This window comes from Rhinoderma darwinii, chromosome 3, assembly GCF_050947455.1.
Source record: "Rhinoderma darwinii isolate aRhiDar2 chromosome 3, aRhiDar2.hap1, whole genome shotgun sequence".
Classification (NCBI taxonomy): domain Eukaryota; kingdom Metazoa; phylum Chordata; class Amphibia; order Anura; family Rhinodermatidae; genus Rhinoderma; species Rhinoderma darwinii.
In genome coordinates, this window is record NC_134689.1 from 113,055,613 (window position 1) to 113,071,896 (window position 16,284).

Here is a 16,284-nt window from a genome sequence, read left to right on the forward strand (position 1 = left end):
CATACACACACACACACACACACACACACACACACACACAGTTTTCTATCCCTTAAAAACAGTACTAAGTCGCTATAAGTTGTAACACTTTTTTATATTCAGCACAAACTCTGTGATGGTGGCGTCCCCTGCCGCTTTCTGTTGTCAGCGTAAAGCACCTTGATATCACGGCAGTCAATCATTGGCCGCATTAGTGATGTCAAACTCTGCAGCCTGCTATAATCACATTTCATCAGACAGCGCCACCTTTTTTTCTAAATTTGGAGCAACTTAGAACGGCTTTTTTTAATAACCAAAACATCCTTTAAATGCCAACATAAATGTTACTAGTCTCACCTTAATTGCTCTCTGGTTGAATGAATAACCCTCCACATGTTTTTTCACAGAAGATCCTGTTTTGTCCAGAAGCACCACAGATTCTACATGGCCACAAAAACTGAAGACCTCTGATAAACCTTTCTAGAGAGATAAAGATTGCAATGTGAATAATTACTTGTCACCACGTAGCCTAAAAACATAAAAGCACATAAACTTGGTCCCAAAGGCAAAATGGTGGAAATTTAGCACCAGGAGAGTTAAGTGTGGCACTACAGTGTTCCTTTCCATGCAGCCAAATTGTCTACTTGTGGGGGAAAAAAAATAGGTTATTAATGTCTGTTTTTGGTGTCCATGTAAATAGTCTATTAACCGGTTGAGAACCCGCCACTTTATACTGTAAATATACACTGCGGGTACCCAAGCAATTAGGCAGCTGAATGTCGGGTGCTTGGCAGTCACGGACTGCCTGGGACCCTGACGAGAAGACAAAAACGGGTTTAACTGTTTTTATGTTCTCTTAACACAGCGCTCAATGAGCGCTGTATATAGAACAGCGGCAGTTGCCTCTATTGGTCCCGGTGGTCATGTGACTAGTCACACGATCGCCAGTAGTAGGAGGCTACTGTTGGGTCTAACTGTACCTAAAACAGCCCTAGTAGGGACAATTGTCACTTTAAAGAGGCTCTGTCACCAGATTATCAAATCCCTATCTCCTATTGCATGTGATCGGCGCTGCAATGTAGATAACAGTAACGTGTTTTTTTTTGGAAAAACGATCATTTTTGGCCAAGTTATGAGCAATTTTATATTTATGCAAATGAGCCTTTCTAATGGACAACTGGGCATGTTTTCTCTTATTTCCAACTGGGCGTGTATTATGTTTGTAACATCTGGGCGTGTTTACTTGTTTTACTAGCTGGGCGTTGTGAATAGAAGTGTATGATGCTGACATATGATGCTGACAAACAGGAGAATACAGAGCAGCTGTCAAAAAGTAAAATTAATAAAATTTACAAAGTTTATTAAAAAAACACTAATACACATTTTTATAAAAAAAAAACCCACAAACACCACCTTTCAAAAACATTTACATGGCCTTTAAAGGGAAGGTGTCAATAATTAATATTTTTTTATAATATTGCTTTTCATGTAATATTTTCCAACATTTTATTAAATTGTGTTCTCATGTTTTACTTTTTTAGGTTTTCTGACTTTTACTTCTCTATGGGGGCTGCCATTTTTTTTTTCAATTCTGTATGTGTCGTTAATCGACACATACAGAGATGAAATACAGCACATACAAGAATGCGGGAGCCGTTCCAGTCGCAGTTGCGCCGCTCCCACACAGACCAAAATGAAGCTCGTTTGTAGAGCGAAATCCGGCGCCATTTTCATGTGGACCGGAAGCCGCTGCCGGACAGTAAGTTGATGACTTCCGGCCATATGTTCAACCAAGTGAATGCGCAAGGAAGAGGAGTGTAGACCAGCGGAGGCAGGAGCAGGTAATTCATGTTTGTGTGTATTATGTTCGTGTATTACTGTCTGCTGAGCCCTTTATCTAATCCTCCTACACTGTGCAGTCGCTCAGAAAATGGCGGCACACAGTGTAGGAGGCTTGAATACATTCAAACCCCTCTCTCTCCTGGCACTAGCCAGAAGAAGGGAGGGGGGATTGTGCGAGGACAGTAGAGAGTGTGTCTACCCCAAATTTGCAGCATCAATGAGGTTGCTTTACCACATTGACCATGCTGCAATTTTGGGAACTGCTCCCTCTAGTGGCCAGCACATGGAAATGTTATAAATTAGAATCTACTTTATAATATTTCCTGACTTGTGAAAAATTAAAACAGTGTAATCACTTAAATAATAATGGTTTAACTGAAAAATAAATAAAGTTTCTAGTAACACATTCCCTTTAAGTCTTGGCTCCCATTATCCTTCTCACATACATTGGCTTAAAGGAACAGTGTCATCACAAATTATTTTTTTATATGTTAAAGATGTTAGTGCTTTATTAAAAACGTTTATATTCATTTGTGTGTTTGTGTTTTACTTTTTCTTATTTTTACACTTTTTCTTCCCTATGGGGGCTGCCATTTTTTTTCCATTTCTGTCTGTGTCGATTAACGACACATACAGACATGGAATACGGCAGCCACAGTCCCATAGGGACTGCGAACGGCTCCCGTCCCATTGACTTCCGTGTACGGCGTCTGTGTGGGAACTGCGCATGCGCCGCTCCCACACAGTCCAATTCGAAATTGGCGCCGTCCGGCGCCATTTTCCTGTGGACCGGAAGTCGCGGCCGGACAGTAATATTACTACTTCCGGATTTGTGCACTTGGACCAGCGGCAGCAAACGGAGCGGACGGGCCGGAGGGAGCCGCGGCGGCAGGAGCAGGTAAGAGATTTCAATGTATGTTCGTGTTTGTGTGTGTTTACTACTGTATGTAAACCTACTACACTGTGTGTTAGCTCAAAAAATGGCGACACACAGTGTAGGAGGTTACACCGTTCAAACCCCTCGTTTATCCCGGCACTAGCCAGGATAAAGGAGGGGGGGGGGATGCTGAGAGCTCACTAGAGCGAGGGCTTTTAACCCAATGTTGCAATGCTGCAATTTTGGGAATAGCTCCATCTAGTGACCAAAAATGGGTAGTATTATAAATTAGAATTAATTTATAATATTTCCTGACTCGTGAAAAAAATAAAAAAAATTTGAACAATGTTTAATCACCCACACACTAAATGTTTAATTTAAAAAAACAAACATGTTTTTCTGGCAACACAATGCCTTTAATCCGTTTGTACAACGTAGTAGAAGACAAAGAAAACAATATGTCCACTGTTGCAGGAATAAACCAAACAGCCATAAAAACAGATCTCAAGCCTGGAAAATAAAAAAGAGGGCGCGTTCAGTGTCCCTCAAATACAAAAGAGAAAAGATTTTACGGCGAGTACAAAATTCCTATTTTCTCGTTTATATCAAGACACAAAGCACCATGGGACATCCTAAAGCGGCCCCAAAGGGTGGGAAGAAAAATATAGAAAAAATACAGCCATGTGACCCACCTAATGCACAGCTGCCTGCAGCACCTTGCGACAGAGACAGACATCGAAGGAGGCCAAAGAATAAATCTGGTAAAATTTGATGAAGGTGTGCAACGAAGCCCAGGTAGCAGCTATGAAGATCTGCGCAACTGAAGCTTGACAGCACCAATAGCTCCTGTAGTATGGGCAGTGACCTAAATGGAAGAAATGTTATCTTTGGACCGATAGGCTTCCAATGTCACAGACTACAGCCAGCGCGCAATGCTGATCTCAGACCCTGCCAAGCGCTTAAAATCGCCCTTCAGGAATAAAAAGAGAATCTATGAGCCAAAACGTCTACATCGCCACCGAAATAGACGTGGACTACTCACAAGTCAAATTAAAGCAAATTTCGTTCCTTCTGGTGAGATGGGGGAGGGGCAGAAAGAAAGGAGGAGAACAATATCTTAATACGGAAGGCTGAGAAAACCTTCGGGAGAAACGACGGGACAGGTCGGAATACCCCCATATCCCTATGGTTGAGCAAAAAGGTGGACTTGCAGGACAGGACAGGGCAACTGGTTCCAAAACCCGTCTGATGGCAGTGACTGCCACCAGGACAGTGAGCAAATCTGTAGAGCAATCTAAAGAGCGCCCAGGTCCAAATTGATATCCCAAGGCCCAGTGGGATGGGATGAACCTAATGAGCCACTCCTTGCAGGAAAGCCTTCACTAGACCAAAAGGTCCAAGGCATGCAGAAAAAGTATGGATAGAGCAGAAACTTGACCCTTAAGGGAAGACAACCCAAGTTCCAGATCAAGACCTGATTGTAGAAGAGAAAGGATTTTAGGTGTAGAACACACATAGGATTAAAACTATGCTGTTCACACCAGGAAAACTAGGCCATCCACATACGTTGGTACACCTTGGTCGATTGAGGCTTCCTGGTCTTCAACATCGTCTGGATGACTAGCTCAGAGACCTCAGGCTCACCAATAGTGGATCTTGAGAAAGAAGGTCGTTTTGAGTTGGAAGACACCAAGGTGCAGCTGTGAGATGGAAGACTAGGTCGGCGTACCACACCTGGCAAGGCCACCAGGATAGCAGTAATGCCTACCCATTTGAGTCTCTAAAGAACTCTGGGAGAGAGAAGGGGAGGAAAGAGATATAGGAGGGAGATTCTGTCTCACAGAGTAACCATGGTGTCTACCGCAATGGTCCTTGGATTCCTCACCCTGGCCACATTGGTTGGAACCTTTTGTTTGTAACATAATGCACAAGAGACTCATGCCGCACTTCTCAAAAAGGTAATGAAATAGGTCTGGGAGAAGACACGACTTGTCTGGATCCAGTGTTTCGCAAATTAGGAAGACCGGGGCATATGTGCGCATTCCTGATATGTGGACAGCGGACAGCACTGGTACAGGACGCTCTGCCCCTAGAAGAATCTGAGAGGACTCATACAGAGTTATCGACTCATGGTGCCGCCTTTGTTTAGATAGGCAACCGCTTTAGATTTGCCAATCTGGATCCTCACCAAGTAACACTGGAGTATGAGCGTCCAATTGGACAGGGCCAGGAAGATTGCCCTCAGTTCCAGAAGATTGATCTGTAGGCAAACAAACTGCACCTTACCCAAACAGACTCGCCTGAATTCAGATGGAGGGGAAGGAAGGACCCTCCCAGCGTGATGGCCTGTGAGTTCTCCCACCAGCACAATTTGTGGATCCGAGAGTACAGGGGAAATCAACCTGTTCAGAGAAGTTTTAAATTTAACCCATCACAAAAGGATCACTCCCTAGAGGGTTCTGGAGTGGAATGTCTTTTTTGGTACTGTGAAGAGATTGAAGTAGAGACCCTTAATACGTTCCGCTTGAGGTACTGGGACAAAACCCTCTGCAGTAGTAGGAAGCCTGAGAAAAGGCAGAAGTTCGATACGCCGCATGAGGTGCTTCGGCAGAATCCCCCAGAAAGGTTCGAAGGTAAAAAACTAATTTTGTAAGCGGTCGACACCACCTCCCAAAACCAGGTGTCATTCACATGAGCTAGCCAGGTCTCCTGAAAGGTAAGCATTCGTCCTCCTCACTAGGAAAGCGGACACGAGTGGTAAGACACCTTCAGGTTGAAGATGCTTTGGCAGAGCAGGACTTCTGGGCCTTAGGGCACTGTTGTCAGGCAGGTATAGGCTTAAAGGAAGGGCATTGGGCTCGGTGGGGCAACCAGTCCTATTGTCTGGTCTCTGAGAAGATTATGACCTCTGTGAAGAAGCATTAGGAAAGGACCAAAACCTCATAAAAAGGGGTGAAGGCTGCAGATGGCGAGGGCGGTTCTGAGAGACAGAAGAGAGCTCTTACCTGCCAGTAGCCTCAGAAATAATCTCATCCAGACGTTTCTCAAATAGTCTGCCACCAACAAAGGGAAGTCCAATAAGGGTTATTTTTTTAGGAGCCTGATCGGCCGCCCAACTTCTCAGCCAAATAGAACGCCGGATGCCAATCAAATCAGCCGATGCACGGGTATCAAAGAATGCTTTTAGTTACTGCTATAAAGTAATCCAAATGGATTACTTTGTAGCAGTTGGTCTAGTATCAGTTATTTCATAAGGTGAGATCGTGGTCTAGGAGTGGGTTCACTATCTATCACCAATAGACCTTGTCTCATACGTTCTGACCAGATGCTTGTGCCTGTATTTAGATACTTAGGGCTTTAAGGGCCATTTTTAGTAATTATACTATTAAAATAATTTTAATCGTTCTCTTCAGGCAGTGACTTTACAAATCAATTGAACGGAATATATTATCAGTGTGTAAAGTGACCTACTTCAAGTATTGGGACACTTAATTGAATTCAGGTGTTTCATTCAGTCCCATTGCCACGGGTGTATATAATCAAGCATCTAGCCATGTAATCTGCCTTTACATTTATATAAAAAAAAAATAGGGTTATTCTAAAGAGGTCACTGAATTCAAGCGTGGTACTGTAGGAGGATGCTACCGTTGTAACACGTCAGTTTGTGAAGCTTCTTCCCTATTCCACGATCAACTGTGAGTAGTATTATTGCTATGTGAAAGCGTTTAAAGGGAATGTGTTGCCAGAAAAACATGTTTTTTTTAAAAAAATTAAACATTTAGTGTGTGGGTGATTAAACATTGTTCAAAATTTTTTTATTTTTTTCACGAGTCAGGGAATAGTCAGGAAATATTATAAATTAATTCTAATTTATAATACTACCCATTTTTGGTCACTAGATGGAGCTATTCCCAAAATTGCAGCATTGCAACAATGGGTTAAAAGCCCTCGCTCTAGTGAGCTCTCAGCATCCCCCCCTCCTTTATCCTGGCTAGTGCCGGGATAAACGAGGGGTTTGAACGGTGTAACCTCCTACGCTGTGTGTCGCCATTTTTTGAGCTAACACACAGTGTAGTAGGTTTACATACAGTAGTAAACACACACAAACACGAACATACATTGAAATCTCTTACCTGCTCCTGCCGCCGCGGCTCCCTCCGGCCCGTCCGCTCCGTTTGCTGCTGCTGGTCCAAGTGCACAAATCCGGAAGCCGCGACCGGAAGTAGTAATATTACTGTCCGGCCGCGACTTCCGGTCCACAGGAAAATGGCGCCGGACGGCGCCAATTTCGAATTGGACTGTGTGGGAGCGGCGCATGCGCAGTTCCCACACAGACGCCGTACACTGAAGTCAATGGGACGGGAGCCGTTCGCAGTCCCTATGGGACTGTGGCTGCCGTATTCCATGTCTGTATGTGTCGTTAATCGACACAGACAGAAATGGAACAAAAAATGGCAGCCCCCATAGGGAAGAAAAAGTGTAAAAATAAGAAAAAGTAAAACACAAACACACAAATGAATATAAACGTTTTTAATAAAGCACTAACATCTTTAACATATAAAAAAATAATTTGTGATGACACTGTTCCTTTAAGGAACTACAGCAACTCGACAGCCACGAAGTGACAGACCACGTAAAGTTATAATAAAGATCAAATCTGTGGCACTCTGCAGGTTGTCTGGGTGCTATGAGTAGGGTTCCCACCCAGTCTGTATTTAGAAGGTGAACTCCAACACTCCTTAGGTCAATATGCAGAAAATAGATTTTTTAATTCGAAAGAGGCAATATACAGAGATCGCCTCATTCTAATGAAATCTATTTTCTGCATATTGACCTATGGAGTGCTGGAGTTTACCTCCTAAACGTGTAAAGTTATAAAACAGGGTGAAGTGTGCATATAAGTCTACAATGCTCTGATGACTCAATAAATCGCAGAGTTCCAAATTTCTCTGGTATTAACATTTGCACGAAAACTGTGCGCCGGGTGCTTTATGGCATGGGTCTCCATGGCCGAGCAGCTGCATACAAGCCTTACATCACCAAGCACAATGCCAGCCATCGGATGGAGAGGTGTAATGCACTCCTCCACTTGACTCTGTAGCAGTTGGAACGTGTTCTGTGGAGTAACAAATCACACATTTCTATCTGGCAGTCTGATGGACGAGTCGGGGTTTTGCAAATTCCAGGAGAATGTTACCTGCCTGACTGCATTGTGACAACAGTAAAGTTTGGTGGAGGAGGGATAATACTATGGGGTTGTTCTACAGGGGCTGGCCTAGAAACCTTCGTTCCAGTGAATCTTAACGCTACAGCATACCAAGACATACAAAACATATTGGACAATTGTAAGCATTTAACTTTATGGGAGCAGTTTGGGGAAGGTCCTTTTCTGTTCTAGCATGACTGTGCACAAAGCAAGATTCATAAAGGCATGGATGAGTGAGTTTGGTGTGGAAGAACTTGACTGGTGTGCACAGATTCTGCACCGAAAACAGCGGTACCCCAATCCTGCCTGGTCAGTTTGCTGTTGCATCCAGGTGGAGAGACAAAGGCAAGGTGGCCGGTGGCGAGGGGCCCCCCCCCCCCGTTCTCCATAGGTCCCAAAGCTGGGTCCCGCATTTATCAGACATTTATGCCATATCCTGTGGTTATGCGATAAATATCTGAGGGGGAAATACCCTTTAACCAGTTAGTGACTGCCCCATAGTGTTTTTAAGTCGGTCACTAACGGGCTTTATTCCGATGCAATAGACTTTTTACGTCGCTGCATCGGAATAAACAGAACAGGGAGCTGTCAAATCTCCCTGCTCTCAGCTGCCAGATGTAGCTGAGGGCGTCCCCACTCGAACGTGTGAGATCGATATTAGTATCGATCTCAGCCGTTTAACCCTTCAGATGCAGCGCTCAATAGCGTGCGCTGCATCTGAGTGGTTTTGGAGAGAGGGAGGGAGCTCCCTCTCATCCCACTGACACCCGGCGATAAAATCGCCGAGTGTCTTTGTCTCCGATGGCAGCCGGGGGCCTAATAAAGGCCCCCAAGTCTGCCTGTAGTGAATGCCTGCTAGATCATGCCTCTGGCATGACCTAGCAGATGCCTGTCCTTTTTACATGGACAGGCATAATACACTGCAATAGAGAAGTATTTCAGTGTATTATAAATGTGATCGGATGATCGCATAATGAAGTCCACTAGTGGGTACTAGTAAAAAAAAAAAAAAAAGTTTAATAAGTGAGAAAAAAAAAAAGTGAAAAACCCACTTTTCCCCCTTACAAACTGCTTTATTATTAACAAACAAAATAAAGTAAAAAAAAAAGTTACACATATTTGATATCGCCGCGTCCGTAATGACCCCAACTATAAACGTATTACATCATTTAACCCGCATGGCGAACGTCGTAAAAAATAAAATATAAAACCATGCAAAAATTGCTGTTTTCTTTAAATCCAGCCTTAAAAAAAATTGTGATAAAAAGTGATCAAAAAGACGCATCAACTCAAAAAAAAAAAAAAAAGTGTTTTCACTGTATAAAAGTAGTAAAACATACAAAAACTATACAAATTTGGTATCGTTGCAATCACAATAACCCACTGAATAAAGTTAGTGTTATTTATACCACACGGTAAACGGCATAAATTTAGGACGCAAAAAATGTGGCGAAATTGCTGTTTTTTTTCTATTCCACCCCCCCCCCCAAAAAAGTTAATAAAAGTTAAATAAATTCTATGTACCCCAAAATGGTGCTATTAAAAATTACAACTTGTCCCGCAAAAAACAAGACCTTATACAGCTATGTCGACACAAAAATGAAAAAATTATAGCTCTTTGAATGAGACGATGGAAAAACGTAAAAAATTGTCATTAAGGAGATATATATATATATATATATATATATATATATATATATATACACACACACACATACATATACACACACACACCCACTAGGGTAATTTAAATTTTTTGACTCATATATTGCAAAAGTATTACGCTTGCCAGTATAAGGCTATGTTCACACTACAATCAGCAGTCCTGGCGGATTTGACTCGGAACAATATCGCTGCATGCAGCTCTATTCTTCGTCAAATGAAAACTCATTGTAAGGCTCTGTTCACTTTTGCGTTGGAGACTCCCTTAAAGGGGATCGGTCACTATCTCCTAATTAATCTAATAGGCACTATGATGCTGATAACTGCAGTGTGATTGTTTTTCAAAAACTAATATTATTTGCAGTTATGAGCATTTTTCTAAATATGCTAATTTGGCTATACTTGCCAAATAGGAGGTGACTCTTTCTTTTCACTCTGGGCGGTGTAATGTTTTCTGTAGGATGATGTCCAATCGTCATACAGCTTCTCCCCCTTCCCTGCCCAGCAACACAATCTGATAATTTAGTATACAGCTTCTATTTCCGATTGTGTTTTCAACTGGTGATGCCTCTGGTTGTTTCACAGCTACTGATGCCATATGAAAGATTAGAAGTGATCCCCCTTCCCTCCAGTCTCAGTCTCTCATACTGCTTGAAGCAGCTTCATGCTGAAAGGACAGCGTCAGAGGCTGTGAGGTAGCTACACCGTGGAGAATCGCTGGTGCTACCTCCCACTTGTCTAATAAAGGCTTATTTACATATTTAGAAAAAAAAGCTCATAACTTTAAAATGAACGCTTTGGGACACAATTTTCACTAGCATTATCAGTGTGACAGCGCCTATTAGATTAGCTAGAAGATTGGGCATTACTAAACTAGTGACGCTTTAAAGGGAATGTGTCGCTAGAAATTATTTTTATTTTTTTTAGTTAAACAGTTATTATATACATGATTAGACATTGTTCTAATTTTTTCACAAGTCAGGAAATATTATAAATTAGATTCTAATTTATAACATCTCCCTGTGCTGGTCACTAGAGGGAGCAATTCCCAAAATTGCAGCATTGGCATGTGGTAAAGCAACCACATTGCTTTATGCTGCAAAATTTGAGAAGACACACTCGCTCTAGCGTCCTCAAACAATCCCCCCTCCTTTATCCTGGCTAGTGCCAGGAGAAAGGAGGGGATTGAATGTTCAAACCTCCTACACTGTGTGCCGCCATTTTTTGAGCGAATACACAGTGTAGTAGGCTTACATACAGTGACACACTAAAACACGAACATACAAAAACATAACTTACCTGCTCCAGCCGCCGCTCCCTCCTTTCCGTCCGCTCCTAGTGCTTGCTTCTAATCACGTCCGGAAGCTGCGACCGGAAGTAGTCATCTTACTGTCCGGCCGCGGCTTCCGGTCCACAAGAAAATGGCGCCGGATGTCGCTTGGCCGAAAACCTTCCATTTGGACTGTGTGGGAGCGGCGCATGAGCCGTTCCCACACAGATGGCATACACCATAGTGAATGCGAACGGCTCTCGTTCGCATTCTCTATGGGGATGTAAGTGCCGTATTCCATCTCTGTATGTGTCGTTAATTGACACATACAGGAGATGAAAAAAAAAATGGCAGCCCCCATAGTGAAGAAAAAGTTAGAAAAAAAGTAAAACACAAAACACACAAATAAAATTTCTTTTAATAAAACATTAAAAGCAAATGAATATAAAATTATTTTTTTTCGTGACACCCTTCCTTTACAGAGGCTCTGTCACCAGATTTTGCAACCCCTATCTCCTATTGCAGCAGATCGGCGCTGCAATGGAGATAAGAGTAACGTTTTTTATTTTTTTAAAACTAGCATTTTTGGCCAAGTTATGGCCATTTTTAGATTTATGTAAATGAGGCTTTCTAAAGTACAACTGGGCGTGTTTACAGTTAAAGTACAACTGGGCGTGTATTATGTGTGTTACATCTGGGCGTGTTTACTTCTTTTACTAGCTGGGCGTTCTGACCAGAAGTATCATCCACTTCTCTTCAGAACGCCCAGCTTCAGGCAGTGCAGACACACAGCGTGTTCTCGAGAGATCACGCTGTGACGTCACTCACTTCCTGCCCCAGGTCCTGCATCGTGTCGGCCACATCGGCACCAGAGGCTACAGTTGATTCTGCAGCAGCATCAGCGTTTGCAGGTAAGTAGCTACATCGACTTACCTGCAAACGTCAATGCTGCTGCAGAATCAACTGTAGCCTCTGGTGCCGATGTGTCCTCGCTCGTGCGACACGATGCAGGACCTGGGGCAGGAAGTAAGTGATGTCACAGCGTGATCTCTCGAGAACACGCTGTGTGTCTGCACTGCCAGAAGCTGGGCGTTCTGAAGAGAAGTGGATGATACTTCTCGTCAGAACGCCCAGCTAGTAAAAGAAGTAAACACGCCCAGATGTAACACACATAATACACGCCCAGTTGTACTTTAGAAAGCCTCATTTACATAAATATAAAAATGGTCATAACTTGGCCAAAAATGCTTGTTTTAAAAAAAACAAAAAACGTTACTCTTATCTCCATTGCAGCGCCGATCTGCTGCAATAGGAGATAGGGGTTGCAAAATCTGGTGACAGAGCCTCTTTAAGAGCCTCCGCCGCAGATCTGGTGAAAATAAAACTACTGACACCATGACGGAAACACGACAGAACCTATTAACCCCTTAAGGACGCAGCCTAGTTTTGGCCTTAAGGCTCAGAGCCCATTTTTCAAATCTGACATATTTCCCTTTATGTGGTAATAACGTCGAAATGCTTAAACCTATCCAAGCGATTCTGAGATTGTTTTCTCGTGACACATTGGGCTTCATGTTCGTGGTAAAATTTGGTCGATATATTAAGTATTTATTGGTGAAAAATTGTAAAATTTAGAGAAAATTTATAAAAAATTGAAATTAAGAATTTAAATGCATCTGCTTGTAAAACAGACGGTTATACCACCCAAAATAGTTACTAGTTCACATTTCCCATATGTCTAATTTAGATTGGCATCGTTTTTTGAACACTCTTATTTTTCTTGGACGTTACAAGGCTTAGAACATAAACAGCAATTTCTCATATTAAGAAAATTTCAAAAGCCTTTTTTTTTAAGGTACCTGTTCAGTCCTGAAGTGGCTTTGAGGGGCCTATGTATTAGAAACCCCCATAAAACACCCCATTTCAAAAACGAGTCCGCTCAAAGTATTCAAAACAGCATTTAGAAAGTTTTTTAACCCTTCAGCCATTTCACAGGAATTAAAGCAAAGTGGAGGTGAAATGTGCAAATTTCATTTTTCTTGCTGAATTTCATTTTTTTCTATTTTTTTTCTGTAACACAGAAGGTTTTACCAGAGAAATACTACTAAATATGTATTGTCCAGATTCTGTAGTTTTTAGAGATGTCTCACACGTGGCTCTAGTGTTCTCGTGGACTAAAACGCAAGCCCTAGAAGCAAAGAAGCACCTAGAGCATTTTGAGGCCTCTTTTTTATTAGAATATATTTTAGGCAGCGTTCCAGGTTTGAAGAGGTGTTGAGGTATCAAAGCAATGGAAAACCATCAGAAGTGACCCCATTTTGTAAACTACACCCCTCAAGGAATTCATTTATGGTTGTTGTTATTTTGACCGCACAGTTTTTTCAGAGCACCTATTTGAATTGGGCTGTGAAATTAAAAAAATTTCATTTTTTCCAATAAGATGTCATTTGTGATCAAAATGTCTTATTTTCACAGGGAACAAAATACCCAATTTTTTTTGCCCAATTTGTCCTTAGTGCGGCAATACCCCATTTGTGGTGAAACTGCCGTTTGGGCCCATGGCTCAGAAGGAAAGGACCACCATTTGGCCTACTAAAGCTTTTCTGGTGCTAAGTCATGTATGCAGAAGCCCCTGAGGTACCAGTACAGTTGAAACCCCCGAGAAGTGACCCCATTTTAAAAACTACACCCCTTAAGACATTCATCTAGAGGTGTAGTGAGCATTTTGAACCCCACAGGTACTGTGTAAAAGATAATGCGCAGCAGATGGTGCAAAGTGAGATTTGCAATTATATATATATATATATATATATATATATGGAATGTCAGTGTCCGATATAGTGTGCCCAGCATGTGCCACCGGAGATATATACCCCCATAAGCTGTAATGTGGGTTCTCCCGGGTATGGCAATACCCTACATGTGGCTATCAGCCGCCTGGGCACACGGAAGGCTCAGAAGGGAAAGATGAGATGGATAAGCAGTGCGGAGGGCATCAGGGTAAATTAAAAATTATGGGATGTATGATAAAATCGAAAACAATCTTTCATACAGAGCCCTGGTTTTTCGGGACACGTGTCGCATTGGTATATTGTTTCCCTCCTTATCCCCCTCTTTGAGCAAACGCTGCACCTCTTGACTTTTTCCCTTCTTGCCAGTTTGGGGAACTTCTCCTGGAAAGTGTTGCCCGGGTACGATGCGTGTGGCCTCGCTTCCAGAAGTACTGGGTGCTCCCTCTTCTTGGTCCCTAAAGATTAGGTTCTGGGGGGGGGGGCGTGGCCTAGCGGTGAATGTGAGAGGACGCACGTGACCGGAGCTCCTGCTGTATTCATCTTGTCAGCCCTATATATCCCGCAGAATTTGGGGAAAACGGTATCCCCTGTGACTTACCTAAGTTTGGAGGTGGAGGTGCACGAGTGCCCGGCCATAATGACGTGCACGAAGAAGCAGAAAACGCCGCCAGCGAGTCCCGGGTCCCACTCTCAAGATGGTGCCGGCGAGAAGGAGGGCCGGACTAGAGGCCTCAGACAGGAAGCACCAGACAAACTGGAGAGGTTCGCCCGCACGCCGAGAGCAGGGGGTGCGGCTGCACTGCAGTGAACGTCGGCTGGCGATCAGACAGCTGGAGGCTCCTCTTATGGATCCAGGTACTCTCCTTTGGCAGGGTACATGAGAAGTGAGGAGGAGGAGGAGGAGGAGGAGGAGGAGGAGGAGATGTGCAGTGCCATGCGGGATCAGCCAGGTGCTGGAGGGAAAAGTGGAGCAAGGAAGGGGGAACCTTCATTAAAGGACAATTTTGCTGCAGTGAAGCAGAATTCCATGGTCCTCACTGCCTTATGCCAGATGGGGGGATTGAAGGAGGACATTTTGTTGCTCAGAAATGATTTGCAAAAAGTAGCGGAACGCACCACTGCTGTTGAAGGGAGAGTATCAGAAATGGAGGATGCTATTCCTAACATAAGGCTGGATGTACAAGCACACTCTCAGGCTGTGGCTGCATTGTTGGCAAGGACAGATGATATGGAGAACCGGCTGAGACGGAACAACGTTCGCCTCGTGGGGGTTCCGGAACGAGTGGAGGGCACGAATCCGGATGATTTCTTTGAAAAATGGCTGATAGACACATTTGGCAGAGAGGAATTGACCCCTCTATTCGCAGTGGAGAGAGCGCACAGAGTGCCGACCAGACCCGGTCCTCCGGGGAGACCGCCAAGACCCGTCCTCATAAAGATTCTACACTACAAAGATAGAGATAAGATCCTGAGGAAAGCGAGAGAACGTCAAGATATCTCCTTCAATGGGGTGAAAGTGTCGTCCTTCCCTGATTTCTCTATGGAAGTGCAACGGAAAAGATCGCAGTTTATGGATATAAAGAGGCGCCTAAGGGCGTTACAAGTGCAATATTCTATGATGTATCCTGCCCGCCTGAGAGTGGTGGCCCTGGGCACGACTTCCTTTTTCGAGACACCGAGAGAAGCGGTTAGATGGTTGGACAGCCATGAAAGTCAACTGAAACCGGAGGATGCAGAGAGACGGCGCTGATCAGGAGTGGACCGGCTGGGAAGATGAGGCCGGGGATGGGGGACTAAACCAGGTGTCGTAGACCATTGCAAGAACTGGCACTGACGGCCCCTGGCTCGGTTTGGTTTCCTGGTTGGACTCCTGGTGGCCTTTGCGGGCCTGGCTGCGGTGCACACTGAGGACTAGGAGAGGAGGGGTTTGTCTATGGACATCGAGGGGTACTGATATGTTGAAGGGTTGGCTGTATATTTGAAAAGGGCAGCGGGGGTAATGGTCAGTTGAGCGTGATGGGTGAATTGCAAGTTATGGTATTGCTGATTGTACGGTGGGCGGTGTTGACCTGCCGATGCTTGTCGTTATGGGTTATGACAGATACTATCTGTCGCCCTGACCCTTAGACGGGGGTAGGATTACTGGGGTTGTTACAGGGGGGGGGGGGGGGGTCGGATATTCAAAACTACGGATACAGGGTAGGATGTATTGAGTTATGTTGAGGGATGATGGGATCACTTGTCTTTCCTGGAATGTTCGGGGCTTGCGTGACTCCAGAAAAAGGCAGGCGGTATTGGAGTTTATCAAGCAGCAGGAGGCACGGGTGATTGGACTACAGGAGACGCATATGACTAGGGATTCGGTTTCCATGATACATAGAGCTTGGATTGGTCATAGTTTTCATTCCTACCACACTACTTATTCCAGGGGGGTGAGTCTTCTCATACATAGGGCTGTACCATTTATATGTCATGACTCCTTCCAGGATGGGGAAGGGCGGTATGTTGGGGTACACTGTACTCTCTATCATTGGGAATGTGTGTTGGTGGTGCTATATGTTCCTCCTCCCTTTTCAAATGGGTGTATTAAGAAAGTAGTAGAAGAACTGGCGAGATTCCCAGAGGTGCCTTTACTTTTGATGGGGGATTTTAATGC

General features: G+C 43.8%; 1 protein-coding gene across 2 annotated transcripts in view; it reads right to left on the reverse strand.

The window, feature by feature from the left end:
• RRP7A (ribosomal RNA processing 7 homolog A) overlaps positions 1-16,284 on the reverse strand; it is a 65,059-nt gene that overhangs the window by 15,645 nt on the left and 33,130 nt on the right. For both annotated transcript variants that reach the window (XM_075860037.1, XM_075860038.1), the window contains exon 3: positions 337-459. In XM_075860037.1, coding sequence (XP_075716152.1) covers positions 337-459 — 123 coding nt within the window. The remainder of the gene's footprint in view (positions 1-336; positions 460-16,284) is intronic.